At 43.4% G+C, this 18,945-nt stretch overlaps 1 protein-coding gene across 1 annotated transcript in view; it reads right to left on the bottom strand.

Moving 5' to 3' along the window:
* NME7 (NME/NM23 family member 7) overlaps positions 1-18,945 on the bottom strand; it is a 297,536-nt gene that overhangs the window by 150,540 nt on the left and 128,051 nt on the right. The window contains exons 4-5 of the mRNA XM_082244475.1: positions 12,910-13,020; positions 8,310-8,360 (exon numbers count right to left, since the gene is read on the bottom strand). Of these exons, the coding sequence (XP_082100601.1) occupies positions 8,310-8,360; positions 12,910-13,020 (162 nt within the window). The remainder of the gene's footprint in view (positions 1-8,309; positions 8,361-12,909; positions 13,021-18,945) is intronic.

The raw sequence follows: 18,945 nt of genomic DNA, 5'->3' as shown, positions 1-18,945 counted from the left end.
ATAAAGTCAGTTCTATATGACTGATGTAGAACCCTTCTAGACAGGTGCTAGGTTTAGGTAAATTTACTTCTTAGCTCTCCTCTAATCAGTGGAGCTGCTTAAATTGCTCTGGTTTGCTCTGAGTTTCACAGGCTGTGAGTTGACTGCTTCTCCCTGTTTTATCAGTGGTGTTGGGAGGGTCAAATTGACAGTATAACAATTCATGTTGCCCCAGCCAATCCCTGAGGGAATGCTCAGAAGGTGGCTGGGAGGGAGCAAAATAGCCTGAGGCTTGGATCAGAAGGGTTTTTGTCCAGGGGAAGGAAATGCCAGCCTGAAGAGCTCCTACCTTTCTGGGCAGTTCAGCCATGCTTTCTACTGCTCATCGGGGGCCTATTCCACTAAAATCTGCCAGAGCTGACTGAGGGACTTCTTTTGGGGATGTGGTCTGAAAGGAGTCACTGGAGTGCTGTCTGGAAGATATTGGAAGAAGGCATCTAATTATCCAAGGACATTAGTGTGTACAGACCAGTGTGCGATTTTCCAGTAAATGTGTGCTGCTGCTACCCCTTTTGCATCGTAGTCAACTTCTGCTTAAAAGTGGCCATGGTTCATGGTGTCCCATTGTAGCACAGCCCTTTTTTTGCTACTGTAAGGACAGTGCTTAGAATATTTGGGAGGAAGATAGATGTCCTCTAGTTACTACTTAATGTTGCTGGAGTATCCTACAGTTACACTGCACCCACCCAAGTTCAAGTTTCAATAAAGCATCAAGAAAGGATATCCCTGGACTGGTCATTGAGCCAGAGGAGTGACTGAATCTGTGTGCCTGACTGCTAGTGCAATTGCTGGGGAAGGAGCCTTGGGACCAAGTCAGCTGCCTTTGTGGGGGTTGAGCTACACTAACCTACAGGAAGTACGATTTTCCTGCTCAGAAATAATTTTTCTTCTAAATGTAGCACCCTTCTAGGTAGGTGCTAGTGAGAGAGTATAGTTTTTGGCTCTGTCTGCCTATCATAGGAGCAGCAGGCAAATCTATATTGCTTTCTGTCTAGCAGAGAGCAGGATCTGTGAGCTAAGTGTGTTCAGTATGTGATTCATTGGCTCTAGAGAGTGTTTCACACTTGTCCAATAGGGAGGCATGTTGGACAGTGGGAGGAAACCTGACCAATGGGTACATAGGCTTTGGTACAGTCCTGGTGATTGGCAGAGACAGGCTGTCTCGGTGCATTCTGGGAAACTGTATAAAAGCCAGGAGCACATGTGCTGCGGGGTCTTTGGATGGTGAGCAGAGTCCCTGAGAGAGGGTGGCAGCTGCCGTTTCCTCTGTAGCAGTGGCACGTGGCATCAGGAGGTCATCCTGAGGACCAGAGGAACGGAGCTGAACCCAGAGGTCCAGGAAAGCTGACTGAGGGGGAGACACTGGAGACCCTAGAAAAACTATCGTGAGTACAAGGGATCATGTCAAGGGGCCTGACCTGAGAGGGGCCACCCGGAGTAGGATAGTCAGTGGACGGGTGTTAGTGGTCAAGAAAGAGGATACTAGGAAAGTGTCCTGAAGAGAATTTAGTTCATCAAGTCATCTGGATAGAGACTTAACCCCAAATTCACCTAAGTGGCAGGGTGAATCAACAGCCTGGCTGTATCGAGAATTAGAAGTCCTCCATCTTGTGACTATTTAATTTGGAGTATCCCACTATTCCCTTCTCCCATCCCTATTTAAAATAAAACACCAAAAACAACTACATATCCCTGGACTGATCATTGACTGAGCCAAGAAGTTAAGTGTTAAATTGTGAATGCCAGTATTGCTAACAGTAACCCATGGGGACCCGAAAGTGTAATATCCAGCAGTCCTCAAGGGGGCAGTGCTACACAAACTTAGCTTTACTGTATTAGACCATTCCATTGGTTAGCATTCATTTGCTCCTGGTAAACTGGTGTTTTATAAAATACACTGCCTGAGCCTAGTACACAGCCTACTGTAGGCTTTCAATAGTGAGGGATGTTGCACAACACAGAGGCAGACTCCATACTCAGAGACACAGTAAGACGGCCATACACAGTTCAAATCTGGGCCGGTTCAGCAGGAACTGGTCGAGATTCGAACATTTAACGGGCAGGCTGAATGTACCAAGTTGATTGATTAATCAACTTGGGTACAACCAGCCTGCCGGATTCTTTTATGACTATTGCTAGAGGCTGCTATCATTGCTAGCCATAATCACTGTCTTCTATACCGGTGGGGACAGCTTCCCCCGCTCACCCCCACCGGCTCGGTAGGAGTATACCCCTGTCCGCACGGTCTGTGTTAATGGGGGAATCGTGTAAATTTCTTTCCTGCAACCAGAAACTTGCATTGTGTGTGGCAGGCCTTAGAGGTTTAGTAAATCTGGCTGCAACGGTAAAACTCAGATAAAGATAGACTGCATGAATTTGTTGACGTAAAATGATTTCAGGTTCCCAGGATAGCATTTGCTGAGTAATTTCACATTTTGTCGTAGTTTCTCTGTTGAATATACGCATCATTTGAAAGTTACAACTGACAGATTACTCGGACATTAGATTAATAATCATACAGAAGTAATCCACCTACAAGAACCCTATTATGGGAAGGTTGCCATTTCTACAACGTCAGACTGTGAGGACAAAGGCCACCTTTGTCAGCTGCAATTCATTCTTCATTCTTTCTTAGTCCTCTGCTAAGTGTCGTCTTAACTTTAGCATATTAAATATAATTTAGTAAACTTGTCAGCATACCACGTGAATCGTTTAACAAAATTACTATTCAACAGAGAGCATGCCTTCCAACCACAGTTCGAGGCTTTTTAATTATTTACTACAATGACATTGAATAGAACAAAATGTCTACTAGAGGACACTGGAGTTGAATGACATATGTAACAAGCTATACTGTAATTATGGTGAGCACAGGAGGCATTGTAGTTGAAAATGAGAGTATGGATTGTGCTGACATCTAGCTGGGTTCTGCCTTCTGAAACATGGCGAGCCAAATCTATGACATTATTATTGGGATTTCTATCTGTGCTCTGTAAAGCTTGCTCAGACAGCTCTCTTTTCCTTCAGATGTAAAAAAACACTATTAGGCTAGAAGACAGTATAATCTCAGCAACTACAAGACAACTGGGGCATTTTAATCTGTCTCCAGCCACAAAGATTTGCAGTTTATTGCAAATATTATTGGCTGAAATATATCTAAAGCTGTCTACATTTGATGAGAACAATGACTTACAGTGTTTTTTTTTTTTTTGAAGGTAAAGTATTTTCAGTGAGCACATTTTTCGAATAATTCTTGCAGAGTTTTCCTTAAAGAGACTCTGTCATAAAAAAAGGACACAACAACTGGCAACCAACTGGACTGCTGGGCCATTCTGACAGCAAAACAGTACAATACAGTTGTGCTCAAGAGTTTGCATATCCTGGCAGAAATCATGAAATGTTGGCGTTGATATTGAAAATATGACTGATCATATAACCCCAGTTTTTTTTTTTTTCAGCTGGCGGATGGTTTTCTTATGAAAGCAGTTCGAGCGACTCATTAGCTGCTGGACCTGGATCGCTTTCAGAAGCAGTGGGAAGGGATGCACCTCCCCCGCCGATCACCGGTGTTTCTCTGGCTTTCCGTTTTTCTTGGTGCGCCCGAGAAACGATCCGACGGTGTGGCCGGCCAGTCACAGAGGCGAACAGAGACTAGATCGTCTCTGATCGCCTCTATGACCTTGGAGGACTGGAGTGATGTCATGACATCACTTCTCGTCTAGGACAGAAGTAAACAATTTTTTTTTTTTTTAAGCAAACGATCAAATTGTTGTTTTTTTATCTTTTGGTTTTAAAGGTGAAGGAGAGATTTGGGGTCTTTTTGACACACGATCTCTACAAAAAGAGGACCTGTCATCTTTATTTCTATTACAAGGGATGTTTACATTCCTTGTAATAGGAATAAAAGTGATCAAAAAAAAAAAATCAAAGGGACAGTGTGAAAAAAAAATAAATAAATAAACTAAATAATAAAAAAAAATGAAATAAAAGGTAAAATAAATAATAATAAAAAAAAAATTAAAGTACCCCGTCCCTCCGAGCTAGCACGCAGAAGCGAGTGCATACATAAGTCGCGCATACATATGTAAACGTGTTTGCAGCACACATGGGAGATATCGCTGCGAACCTTAGTCAAAAGGATTAATTCTAGCGCTAGACCTCCTCTGAAACTCTAAACTGGTAACCTGTAAAAAATTTTAAAGCATTGCCTATGGAGATTTTTAAGTATCAAAGTTTGTCGCCATTCCATGACCTTGCGGAATTTTAAAGCCTGACATGTTAGGTATCTATTTACTCGGTGTAACAACATCTTTCATATTTTACCAAAAAATTGGAGTACATATTGTTTTCTGTTTTTTTATTTTTTCCCAAAAAATTGCATTTGAAAAAAACTGCAAAATTGCAACGATCGCCATTTTATTCCCTAGGGCAGTGATGGTGAACCTTGGCACCCCAGATGTTTTGGAACTACATTTCCCATGATGCTCATGCACTCTGCAGTGTAGCTGAGCATCATGGGAAATGTAGTTCCAAAACATCTGGGGTGCCAAGGTTCGCCATCACTGCCCTAAGGTCTCTGCTAGAAAAAAAATATATAATGTTTTGGGGTTATAAGTACTTTTCTAGCAAAATGTACTGATTTATACTTGTAAACAAAAAGTGCCAGAAAAGGCTAGGTCTTTAAGTGGTTAAGGATAGCGATCATATGAAGCCATATATTATCGCATAGTTGTTTGGCTCCTTTTGAAATCATAATGATAACAGATATCACCCAAATGGCGTTGATCAAAAGTTTACATACACTGGAATGTTTGACCTTGGTACAGGCATACAAGGTGACACACACTGGTTAGAATTGCAATTAAAGGGTATTTTCCCACATCTGTGGCTTTTTAAATTGCAATTAGTGTCTGTGTATAAATAGTCAATGAGTTTGTTAGATTTCCTATGGATGCACTGGAACGGCTAGATACTGAGCCATGGGGAGCAGAAAAGAACTGTCAAACGACCTGTGTAAAAAGGTAATGGAACTTTATAGAGATGGAAAAGGATAAAAAAGATATCCAAAGCCATGAATATACCAGTCAGTACTGTTCAATCACTTATTAAGAAGTGAAACATTTTGGAATCTCTTGATACCAAGCCAAGGTCAGGTAGACCAAGAAAGATTGCAGCCACAACTGTCAGAAGAATTGTTCGGGACATGAAAAAACCCCCACAGATAACCTCAGGAGAAATAGAGGCTGCTCTGGAAAAAGATGGTGTGCCTGTTTCAAGAAGCACACTGTGATGATACTTGAACAAAAATGAGCTGCAAGGTTTGGCTGTTAAAAAAAAATATGAGCTGCAAGGTTGAGTTGCCAGAAAGAAGCCTTTACTGTGCCAATGCCATAGTAAAAAAAAGCCAGGTGAGGCGTGTCAAGGTGTTTTTGGGCATATTGTAACAGGGCTTTTTTGTAGCATTGGCCCATCACATAATCGGCTGAGCCATTGACCTTTAGAAAAGAGGCAAGAAGAGTTGGCTGAAATTCATCACTCTTCTCAAGTGCCAAGCTCTGTCAGAACTGCTTGGGATTTAGCTGTGTGACCATTAGGTACAGTATGTGTAGGCACCTCTTGGTAGCTACACTGCTTACCTGCAAGAGTTGCAGAGCGGCCCCATTCACTACAGTCAATAATATTAAGCGACAGGAGGTATAATTTCTGTCATGGCCATGAAGCAAAGCAGTGCGTACATGGCATGTGTGCACTCCGGCTGCTGCCTCTGCAGCTTAAGGGGATAGAGATTAAGGGGGGTAAAAGGGCAGTTCAACCTCAGGGTTTTACTGTCTCTCAACCGCTAGTGTAAATGAGCCCTGAAAGCTGAAGTTTAGCCGTTAACAAAAAATATATTCTCTATAGCTTTAGTGAGCTACTTTACCAGTAATGAAGTTTGTTCCACGCCATGCACGCAGTTGGATCTGGTAAAAATCTTCATGGCAGGGATGCCAGTCCTCTTCCTGCTGCTGAATTTCCAGCACTCCAGAGATTAAAAGCTCCAGGTCTTCTGGGAAGCGGTTGTGAAAACGTTTCCGATGAGAACCCGCCCTTTCCTCACGGCACCTTCATTGGAAACTTACTTTCATTGCTTTCACTGTCTATAATGGGACCAGTGAATGGGGGAGAGTCTAATGAGTAATCCTCTCCCCATTTGCAGATCATGGTATAGGCGGTGAAAGCAATGAAAGAAAAATTTTCAATCGAAAAGGGAAAAGGGGGCAAATTTTACAGCAGCTTCACAGAGAATGCAAAGCTACTAACCATTGCAGCACCAGAAATACAGAGACAGGAAGAGGACAGGGCATCTCTGCAGTGAAGATTTCTCCAGGATCCAGCTGCCTGCACAAAGTGGGACATAACTTCATTACAGGTAAGTTAGCTCACTAAAGCTATAGGTTTTTTTTATGGTTAAACTTCAGCTTTAAATGCTTCCTCATTCATACTTTTGTAACCGGAATATATATTAGCCACTAGAGGCAAAGTGAAGTAGCTACTACAACGATACTGTCTAACTTCCTAACAAATGTTGAGATGATATCAGTCACATAAAGAGTGCATTGTTTTCAATAAGTTGGCAAAGTCAGAGACTTGCATTGTGACAAAAAGCAGTGAAACAGAACCTTTTATTAGGACTGAAACGTGGGAAGCGGATATTAATGAGCAAAGATATTTTAAGCAACAGCAAGCCATTCACCTCTTTTTACGTCTCTTATATAATATTCTATAATTATAAAATATTTATAATACCACATTTTGAAAAATTGCTCACAGGCAGGACATTTCTGACTGTAGATCTCTTCTGTTAAAAAAAGCTTCCCCCTGCCTGTCAGCCAACAAATATACTGAGCCGTGGCGATGTGACATCATCGCGTGCAGAGGTGACCATAGGGGTCAAATAGACCCCTGATGTCTCCTTAAAGAGAACCTTTCACCTGCACTTTGCTATCACATAGGGGTTTTTCAGGTCTCTTGTAATAGCAATAAATATAAGTAAAAAAAAAAAACACCCCAAAAAAATGAAAGAACAAAACCTCACTCCCATGTACATACAAATGCACCGGCTGCTCATGCATATGAAAACATACTTATTAGGTATGTTGGCACCCACTCTAGAGAAGGCAATACTTCTACAGCCATCAATTAAAATCTGAAGACTTTTAAAGCATTGACTATGGACAATTTTGGGTACAGTCGTTTTTCGCCATTTTACAGGCATGCACAATTTTAAGGGATTTACGTATTTGGTATCTATTTACTCAACACAGCCTCATTTTTTTCTATTTTACAAAAAGATTGAGCATTCATGTGTGCAGTTAAATAAATTTGATTTTTTTTTTTACTCAAATATAGATTTGATAAATATGAATGCAAATATCATTTGACAGGATCTCTGCTTTCAGAAAATATATAATGTTTTGTGGGTTCTAAGTAATTTTCAGATCTAAAATGTGCACATTAAATGGTATGCAGAACAGAAAAAAAAAAAATTCCCCAGCAGTAAAATAATGAAATGTGGTGGCTACATTTGTTTTCTTTTTTCTGGCTTTTTTATTTTTCCCGAGTGATCCTGCCAGTAACCGAGTTCTTATCCTAGGGTGACAACACTCCCTTACTAAACTAGACTTGTTCAATTAACATGTAATTTTTGCACTTTTTTGAACAGATATAACAAAACACTTTCAATTGATTATTTAACAGATCAAAGAGATAATTGTTCGGCCTCATTCAGCCTATGACCTGTGACATCAGGCATAAGCACTTTTTTTGCACATTGTTGCGCTACACACCAATGGCAGCCTATTTATTTCAAAGGTCTGTGCTAAGTGCAACAAACGGCAAAGTAGCTCAAGCATCTTTTGCGCACTTTGTACTGTGCTTTTTGATGTGTTTATCGTGTGAAAAAGTTTGCATTGGTGTATCACATCTGGGGTTCTGTTAACAATGAATGGAATCGCAACATGCAATTTTGCGCACGTTCATGCACTACTATAGGGTGAATGTAGCCTTAGGGTTTACACTTTATTGCAAATGTTAGGTGCAGCTGATACTAGAGAGTTTTTGTCATGTTTGGTGTTGTGCATTATTTTTGATTCATATATTATAGAATTGGTATTAACATTGTCTTCATTAACCAAGAAGGTTGCTAGCAGATGCAATATTTGTTTTAATAGATAGGTGCTTGCCATGCTACAATTCAAATAAACACGTGCTTTACCCATACAAGTACCTACTTGAAAAATGATTTTGATTGATGTTCAGCATAGAAGTCCATAGCTTCTGTTCTGAAAGGGGAAAAAGAAAACCACAAATTATTCACTTAAAATGGATAACATTATCTGTTGCTCATACCTGGGGAAATCGTTCTGTCAGAATTTCAAGTGTTAAAGCCCAATTCTGGGGAAGGAAAATCCTACCCTGCAGTGAGACTACTCCCTTCACTGCAAGGGTTAAAGTCTAGGTCAGTGATGGCAAACCTTGGCACCCCAGACGTTTTGGAACTACATTTCCCATGATGCTCAACTACACTGCAGAGTGCATAAGCATCATAGGAAATGTAGTTTCAAAACATCTGGGATGCCAAGGTTCGCCATTACTGGTCTAAGTGACAGGGTATAGCTATTTTACTTACCGGATTACCTTGACTGCGCCTGGCAGTCAGTGCTCCCCTACACTCCAGCACTGGACTATCCCCCAGCATTCTCAAGTCCAGTGTAGGGCTTTGGACCTTGCATTGGTCTTAATGATGTCAGAGGACCCGTGACCTGCAACTCTCGCTAGAGTTAAAGAGGAAGTTCAGTCAAACACTAACTATGCTTAAATTCTCTCCCACCCCCATTCTAAGCCTATTCTATCTACCCTGTGAAATAAAAGATCTGTATACTTACCTATTCTGAGGGCGCTCCAGTCCAGTCACATGATCAGGTCCCAGTGTAGAAGATTCAGTATAGAGGAGGGACAGCCGAAAATGGATGCCCCAGAGTAAACCTATGGGCGACGTAATTGCCCAGGCTCTGCAGCTGTCATTGGCAACTTGACAGGCAAATTTGACCACATTTGACAGCTAGTGAGGAGGCGATATCTGGCCTCCTGTCTTTTTGAAACCCCTAAAATGACACACCACAACCATATGTGTTGCAGAGAGCTGTGGCTGCGGCATGTGTACACCACGGCCAGTGCCTTTTCAGGTGAAGGGGGAGATGATGGGAGACGGTAACGCTTGGGTCACATCCATGCGGGTGGCTGCGGGTGCGGGAATCACTGCGGGTGCAGGAACCGCAGGGAAAACTCATGGTCAAAAAAGTGTATGCAAATGAATAGGTTACCATGTCCAATAAATGCAGCCCACACACGCGCATAGTTGTGAACCGTGCTTTAAACTACAGCTCAACCGTGGGGCTTCACCGCCCCCCCCCCCCCATTCCATTCTCCAACCACAAGGGTGAAAGAGTCTTAAAAGGAATACTTTAAATACTATAAGACCCCTTTCACACAGACACCTCCGTCTTGCGGAATCTACTTGTTCAGAGGAGGATCGCTCCGCTGATCCCCGCTGAGCAGGCAGATGACAGGCCCTGTCCATGGACACAGACACAGTCCTGGTCTTGGTCTCCTCTATGGGGAAATTCTGGGGAAAACGGACCACCTGTCCCTTTTCATCCGATCCGCCAGATGGATGCAAAATAGGACCACCATTCACCTGGTTTTGGCGGGCAGGATCGGCGGGTGCCACCATCTGATCCATCGCCCAATAGAGCAGACTGGAGGGTCCTGACAGGCGGACCTAAGCGGAAAGCCCGTGTGAAAGGACCCTAGATTGTGTTTTTTTTTATCAGCCAGGAGTTCAGCCTTAGAACCAGCAGTAACAGGACAAGTCTGCATTTTAATCCCCATTCAATACTGAAAAGTACAGAACCTGAAACCACTTGTCAAATCACAATGTTTACCTATTAGTTTTACTACGGTTCACATGTCTTACAAAACAGTATCCAGTCTAATTCCAGTTTTGAGCAGTGAGGACCTAAGGAGCAAGGCATTCAGGAGAGATAACAATCTCTGTGAATTGACCAGTATGTAATATAAAACTGGTTACAAACTCTATAAAGGCTAAACACATAAAAGCATAAGCACTTGCTGCAGGGTTGGCTGCAAATCATTGCTCTGGACCCTGATAGTGACAGTAGTGATCCATGCCTAAGCAATGTCAGTACAGCTGCTTGTAGTGTCCATCAAGGCAGCATGTTACACTGTGACAATGCACGACCAAACCTGGGAGAGAATTGTGCCCCCAAATCATGAAGCAGGACCATGACTGGGGTGCCCATTTACCTCTTGCGGCAAAAATGGCTGCTTTAGGTGGTAGCACGGCATATGTGTGTGATAGCTCTTGGATGTTGAACCTGTTCAATGTACAGGCGACACTGAGCAGTGTTAACTGCCCGGCCTCTGCACCTGGCAGAGGGCAGATTTGTGAGATACATCTCACATAGGCAGATGTAGTGGCCAAAAACCCTGTTCATAATGATACTGAATCTGCATTTGTAACAGGCACCACATGACCGAAGAGGCTCATTCACTGCACCTGCCTGTGTGACAGACCCAATGGCCAGGAAGGGGGGCTCAGTAATGCATAGTTTTACCAGGCTCATCATCACTGACCTGCACCGACAATGGAGTGCCCGGTATGGACACTCCAGCCTTATTGCCGCCCCAAAATATGCCTCTCTAAAAGCGCCACTTGATGCACCTGCCTCAACTGGTCTCATGGGTGCAACAGCCCTGGCAGGAAGTATCTGAAAAAAGGACCCTAATGGCAGAATCACCAGATATTATTTTACTGAAAGCTGCAGATCTAAAATTACTGAAAAAAAACTCTTGAAATGCCATTAACATATTACAACTTATATGAGAATCTAGTGATTAGGTTTAGATTCAATGTAAGCATTCTTTTCATAATCAGAATTATTCTTATACCACAGTAACAACCCCCCCAGTGTACCATGCCCAGATGGAGTTATGTGACCAATTGGAAGAAGCTCTTAAAGGCGGCACAGTACCATAGTTGGACCCAGGTGTTTTCATCTCTAGCCATCTCTTTAGAGTCTGAGGCAAGAGGGGTGACCTGAAGTGTGGCAACTAAAAGGCACTTTCTGGTGGCTCTTTATTGAGAGTCATGGTAGTCTGGTAAGCAGAGTGGTATTATCACAGTGGTGTAGAGTGAACTTTTCCCAAACACTGGAGGCAGTGTTGGGATCTTTCCTTTCTGACACTTTATGGACTCATTTGGGACTTTTTATCTTTATATTTTAGTGCTGCATTGTGTCATATACCATGCACATATAGCAAGCATTCTGTCAGTGCTGAGGAAACCACCTACTACTTTCTGTGAAATGCAGTAACCAGTAATTTTTCCTCCCACGAGGCGTTGCGAAAAAAACTAAACACCAAAAAGTGCAAGTGAACACACACACACACAAAAAAGTTCATTAATCAATGCCCCCCCCCCCCCGAAGATAAAGGACCTCCCTGACCCCCCCACCCCAGGTGAAAAACACCTGACCGGGAGAGACCCACTGGTCCATCTAGCCAAAAGGCTTGGTGGGCCCCTGTAACTTACTGAAGTGGACAGCAGGGTACTAGGTAAGGGGCCGAAGAGAGAGAGACCCCCTGGGCAGAGAAAGAAGGAACCTGAGGACCATACATCCTCCCCTAGACTTTAGGGCAGGCCTGAAGACCCACACCCTACCATCCTTAGTGAGTGAAAAAAGACACAGATTGGAAGTGCAGTGACAAACGTGAAGAAAAATAAATAGAAGTGCTGGTATATAATATAATAGCTAGATCTTATGGCCTGATAACAGAAACTGCCCCAGTTTCAGCCAAAAGACGAAGCCTAAGAGGTAAGAATATGGGCGGCACAGTAGTGTAGTGGTTAGCACTTTCACCTAGCAGCAAGAGGGTCGCTGGTTTGAATCCCAGTCACGACACTACCTGCCTGGAGTTTGCATGTTCTCCCTGTGCCTGCGTGGGTTTCCTCAGGGCACTCCGGTTTCCTCCCACACTCCAAAGACATGCTGGTAGGTTAATTGGATCCTGTATAAAATTGGCCCTACTATGTATGTATGAATGTGAGTTAGGGACCTTAGATTGTACGCTCCTTGAGGGCAGGGACTGATGTAACTGTGTAATGTATATGTAAAGCGCTGCATAAAATTGACAGCGCTATATAAGTACCTGAAATAAATAAAAAAATAAAAATAAATAAAGATGCAGAAAAAAAGAGGGTGGTGTTGAAGCCTAGTGCTCATTCTCACAGTAGGGTCCCAAATCCATACGGATACTCAGAGCACCCCCAGATCATCACTCTGCTTAACACTGTGGGCTCTGTGCCTTCCCATCCTTCAGCCAGACCAGCTGGCACAGCTCAAATCAGGAGGCACTGGGCCCCTCCCCACTAGGGATGTATTACTGACCCCCACCTTCCCAGTGGGCACTTTATTCAGGTTTCTTCTCAAGAGAAAGGACCCCCATCAAACCAGCAGGCATACTACCTATTCAGACATTCCATTTAAAAGGTCAGAATGATGGCAAAGCACCCCTACTGGACACTGATAAGAACAGGCTCTACACTTGATTTTGAAAAGGTTGAGCGATAAAAAACAGCAAATGAAACACGTCTACATCTTTGAAAAAAGAAAAAAATCAGTACACAAAGAAGACAGGTGTCAAAATACTTGAATTTTCTGAGTTGTGTATGAAATAGGGATTTTAGTAAACTTCTCTACATTTTACTTAGTATTGTAACCTGAATTTCTTCATCAGGCAGATACTTACCGAGAAAGATTAACCATTTTTGCCTTTGTTATGAGGAATCCTGAATCAAGAATTGCTTCGATAATTGAACCCATCTTGGTTACAGCATCAGGTTTAATCATAGCAAGAGTTCTGTAGGAGGAAAAATACAGAAGGGAAAGAAATCAAAATTTGCAAGATATAAGATAAATTCAAATTTAACAAAAACAGTAATTAGCGTATGTCAAAAGATAACCAACATTTATTATATGCATAGTATACAATATCTTTTTTTTTTTTTTTTAGTAGGATGACTATTTGACAGTCATCTGCATGTCATACTCTACTATATATAAGGAATGGTAGTCTTTATGACTGCTTATATGCTGTGTAGGAGACTAGCTTTCCAGCAAACTATTATCTGTCATAAGCCATATAAAACTCAAAGATCCTTCTCTGGTACATACTTTGGGGAAGTTACACAAGCATCCATGAAGCTTTTCCTGGAACAAGAATGCTTTGTCACTTATGGTAAAAAAAAAAAGAGTATGGTATTGGTCATCAGAACCAGAAGTGGTGTAATAATGGCAATATTAAAAAGAGCTTTCTTGGCCATACACCTCCCTGTGGGTCACAGAGTGCACTTACTTTTGCTCTCCTGTGACCTAGAGTCAGCTGACAGTGGGCTGTTGCCCACCATTAGCTGATGTGGCAGAGCTGCTCCAGACTCCAGAAGAATGCTGACAATATTGTCGGGATCCAACCAGCTGCCTTACTGACAGCTGGCTTCACCTCTCAGACTGCACCTGACAGCCAAAGCTAGCTGTGCCCACCCCTCCCCTAGCCAGTGCTCCAGTGAGCACACAGGGAGCAGAGCGGAGAGCAGTGACTGTCAGTCACTGCTCTCTGCTCAGAGCTGACCGAACCAGTGATCAGCAGTAATGTGTCCACTAAATTATTGGGCTTACAGCCGACATGGGACCAATGCTGCAACATTGAGGTGAGTATGTGTTTTTTTTTTTTTCACAAACTGTGCCATAAGGAAATGCGAGGTGATTAAGGGACGCTATGTATCACCTCGCATGCTTTCTTATTTGGGAAACCAAGGCAGAATCCGGTCCAGGTGCAGAATCCGGTCTGGGTTTTCCAGGCCACCCTGGCAGTGTGGGCTTCGAACCCAATTTTGCTTTCCCCTTGTGACCAGCAGCAGGTGGTAGAAATAAGGAAGGACTGGAGCGAGAGATTGCACTGGCCTGGGACTTAGGGAAGCAAATACCTGAGAGAGCTACATGTAGAGATTGCTTTGTAAAAGAAAGGAAAAGGTTTTCAAAAATTTTTTTTTTTGGTAACTGGGAGAAGCCCTTCACAAGTGAAATAGATACCTGTATTGTTTAGTTAGTGCCTGGATGGCAATAATTTGTTTTGTTTTGTTTCCGTGCATCCTTTTAAAGGAGTTGAAATGTTTTTTTTATCTTAAATTGATTGTAAAGGCTCCTTTTTTTTTTTTAAATAACAAAAATGTTATACTTGCCTCCTCTGTGCAAGGGTTTTGCACAGAGCAGCCCGGATCCTCTTCTTCTGGGGTGCCCCGGCGTCGCTCCAGGCTCCTCCTCTTCTTTGGGTGCCCCCACAGAGAGCAGCTTTCTATGAGGGGCACCCATGCAGGCATGCTCCCCCAGTCCTGTTGCTGCGTCCATTGACACAGACAGCAGGACTTGGCCTCGCATCACTGGATTTGATTGACAGCGGCGGGAGCCAATGGCTCCCGCTGCTATCAATCTATCCAATGAGGACCCAAGACAGCGGCTGGAGCTGCTGGGCTCGTGCTTGTCGCTGGATCGGGTTCAGGTAAGAAAAAGGGTAGGGTCTGGGGGGCAGGTGAAGTAGAAAAGATTTTTCACCTTAATACATAATATGCATTAAGGTGAAAAACTATGAGACTTTACAACTCCTTTAATGCATCCTATGCATTAAGATAAAAAGCCTTCTGTGTGTAGCAGCCGCCCCAGCACCCCCTAATACTTACCTGTGCCCCCTCTCTGTCCAGCAATGTCCATGAAACCCTCGGCCGTCCTGGGACTCTCCCTCCTTATTGACTGAGATATAGCCGCAGCACCATTGGCTCCCGCAGCTGTCAATCAAAGTCAATGAGCCAAACAGAAGAGAGAGAGTTGGCAGGGCCGAAGGGCAGCTCCCTGTCTGAATGGACACATGGAGCTGCAACTCGGCTTGGGTGCCCCATAGCCAACTGCTTGCTGTGGGGGCACTCGATAGGAGGGAGTGGCCAGGAGCAGGAAAAAAGGGACCCGAGAAGAGGAGGATCTGGGCTGCTCTGTGCAAAACCAAATGCACAGAGGAGGTAAGTATAACATATTTTTTATTTTTTTTTAAAAAAGAGAGTTTATAATAAAACTGACTACTAGTCAGGATACCAAGAAAAGACCTGCAGTTGGACTGCCTTTTTCCCAGGGAAGGGGATTCCTTCCTTGAGCGAAACCCCACAAAACCCATAACTCTCCTTTAATATTCTCAATCAGAGAGGATAGTAAGCTTACCATCTTATTTTTCATTGACAATTCTCACAGAGTTTATCACTTACATCAGCTTTAAAACTAAACTCCAGAGAGCAAAAAAATATTCTGCCTTTATATACAATGTTAATGTATTTTTTAAATACAACTAGTAGAAGTACCTGAATAGGTATGCACAGTATCTTCTAGCAATCTCTGCATAGCAGAACTTTGAATAGTAGAGGCAGGATAAGTGCTAAGACTGCTGTTAATTTCACATAATGACTTTCAGTGCTAGGGTCCCTGGTTGTATCACAGCAGAGGCGTAACTAGAGCCTTTAGGGCCCCGATGCAAGAAACCATGAAGGGCCCCCCCAGATCCCTGGCCGGGGCCCTTCCCTTCAAGCCCAGGGCTCTTCCCACTAATCCTGGGGCTCTTTATTCTCGTTGCATGGCCTTTTATTATGGTCCCGCAGCAGGATCCTTTCACAAGTTCTGCAGTGGGCTCCCTTCCTGCAATCTTGGGGCCTCCCCACAGTGGTGCAATGCCAGGGCCCGGTCGCAAGTGTGACTTTTGCAATCCTAGAAGTTCACCCACTGGTTTGCTACTGGGCCCCCTGGAGCATGGGGCCCGGTAGCAATCGCAACCCCTGCAACCCCTGTAGTTACGCCCCTGTATCACAGTCAGGACAATATCCGCATGGAGTTTGCCTGCTTTCCTTGTGCTTGTGTAGTTTTCCTGCAGATACTCCAATTTCCTCCCACACTCCAAAGCCATGTTGGTAGGGTTATTGGCTTCTTTTAAAACTGACTCAAATCTGTGTGTATGCATGTGAAAGATGGGCCTTAGATTGTAAAATCCTTGAGGGCAGGGACCGATGTGAATGTACAGCAGGGGTAGGCAACCTTAAAGGGGTGGGGATCTACCTGAACAACATGGGAGAAGTCAAAGATCACTGGGCACAGCGTTGCCTCCTCAAACCTGATTTAAATCTCTAATTGTCGTACTACCATGTCGCAATCGCATGCATTGCATGCCAAATGATGGGTTTAAATCATGTGGCGAAGAGGCAACATATTGCCTCACTCGGATCGCTTTTCAGGGGAGTAACCGTGCCTGCTTCACTTGTGAATGAGCCTTTAGTTGAATTCGGCAGTGGCACCCTCAGGGTTCGTTCATATATAAAGTTGGGGGGTGTAAAACCTTGCGGTTGAGCCAAGATTTTTTTACCACCCCCGATCCATACATCCTTGAGCTGCTGAGGCCGCAGCCAAAGGTGTACACATGTCGTAGCAGGAATTAAGCCTCCTGTTGCTTTTGGTGGGTGCTCCTGCCTGCCAATCGCGCCCCATTCAAGTAAATAGGGACACTCTGCAAGCACCCCACAACTGCTTATGAGAAAGCTGCACAACGCTGCCTGCTTTAACCCCTTGTTTGTTGTACTGCACAAGGTTGCAGGGTGCTACAGCCACCAACCATGACAGGGCGTATAACTCTTGCTGCAACATGTGTGCAAACCTGGCCACTGCAGCTAAAGGGGATGCCGTTGGAGGGGGGTTAAATAAAAGGTCTTAACTATGATGTTTTACTACCCCCCAAACTGCAAATGTAAATGAACCCTTACTGTTTTGAGCCCCCTATAAGGCTGCTTTCATACTGATATGCTGCGGTTTACCTGTACTGTGGGTGCAGCGCATCTGCAACTTTCTTGGGTTAGCTGCACTTTGCAATGGACTTTTATAAATCCTGCAGCTGTTGTGCAATTTATGAAAGTGCACCAAAACTCCTGCTGCTGTCAATCACAGCCAGCGAGTCCATGAGGAGAGAATGGGGGCAATCACAGCTAGCTTTTGGGGGCACTCAGCATGGGGAGAGGAGCCAGGACCGCCGGCAGGGGACCCAAAAAAAGAGGAGCGGGGCTGCTCCGTGCAAATCCATTACACAGAGCAGGTAAGTATACCATGTTTGTTTGTTTTTGTTTTTATTTCAACCTTTTGTGCCGGGTCACACTTGTGCGATGCGGGAAGGCTGCGAATTCGCAGCCTGTTCCCGCATCGCAAACGCACATCTGGCAATTCACACTGCCATATGCGATACACAGGGGGTGTCAATGAAATGTTAACGACACCCCCAGTTTGATCGCATATCGCACGTGTGAACCACTGTGCGATCCGATTCTGATGCGGCTGGAAAAAAGGGTCATGTGCGTGTTTGGTGCGGATACAGTGCGAATTCAGCCATACAAAGTGTATGGCTGAGCTCGCATCCGCACCTCCGATCGCATGTAATGAAGGAGCAGTGTGCTCCGAATTACATGCGATCTGTGCACTCGCTATAGTGTGAACCAGCCTGACAAGTCGCGCTCCCTCACGGTCCATTGACCGCTACAGGACCCATTGTAATAGGAGAGACACAAGTCACTCCGACTTAGAAAAAGGGTCCTGTACTACTTCGGGGCGACCTTGGAGCGACTTGCATAGACTTCCATTATGTGAAATCCATGCAAGTCGCTCCGAAGTCGTGGTGCATGGGAATGCACAAGTCTCCCCGAAGAAGTACAGAGTCGTGTCGCCCCAGTGTGAACCGACTCTAAGAATCACTTTCAGTTTTTGAGACTCTAAATACACAAAAAGAAAAAGTAAACCTATACACACATCTTAGTCATAAAGTTTAATGCTTTGCCCTCTACAAGCTTCTCACCCATGCAATTATATTGGAGAACCAATTTGCTTGAATAGAAAAGCAATTTAACCCCTTCATGGCTAAGCCTTTTTCTGACACTTGTTGCTTAAAAGTTAAAATCAGTATTTTATATACTTTTTTTTAGTAGTGAAAGTGAAAGGAAACCTAGAGAATAAAATGGGGATCATTGCAAAATTGTATGTCACACTGTATTTGCGCAGCGATCTTTCAAATGCATTTTTTTTTTTTGTTGCAAGAAATACACCTTTCATGAATTAAAAAAAAAAAACTGTAAAGGTAGCCCAATTTTTTTTCAGAATGTGAAAAATGATGTTATGCCGAGTAAATAGATACCTAACATGTCATGCTTAAAAATTGCGAACACTCGTGGAATGGTATGTGTGAAAATTCACTCGCGCCACTGGTGTGTTTGTTCCAAAAGTTACAAATTATTAAACAAATTATTAAACATTGGTAAGCTGCAAGTTAAATAACCATAGGATAGTTATGCAAGTGAATGAAATGTGTAACTGCGCTAACCTCTAAGTAGTAGGGGTATTTATAACCCCCCTATGTGTTATACTCCCACTCCGTGCTAGTTCTGAGTGTGATTCTTCACATCCACAAGATAAGGTGCATATAGTGATTATATAAATAGGTGCTCAAAGCATGTCTTGCATAAAATGTTCAATACTATATATTCATTAAAACTGGCTGATAACATATAATAAAAGATCCACGTAATTTAGCATAAAAGTTAATAAATATTAATAAATATCAGTACATATATTTCCACAATTTATATATGGGCCATAGCAGTCTAACTTGTGACAGTCTTCTACAGTTCACAAAAGACTTTTTGTATCAACGGAGTGGGAGTATAAC

This window comes from Pelophylax lessonae, assembly GCF_965119305.1.
Source record: "Pelophylax lessonae genome assembly, chromosome: 2".
NCBI lineage: Eukaryota > Metazoa > Chordata > Amphibia > Anura > Ranidae > Pelophylax > Pelophylax lessonae.
This window is presented reverse-complemented; position numbering and strand designations above follow the sequence as displayed.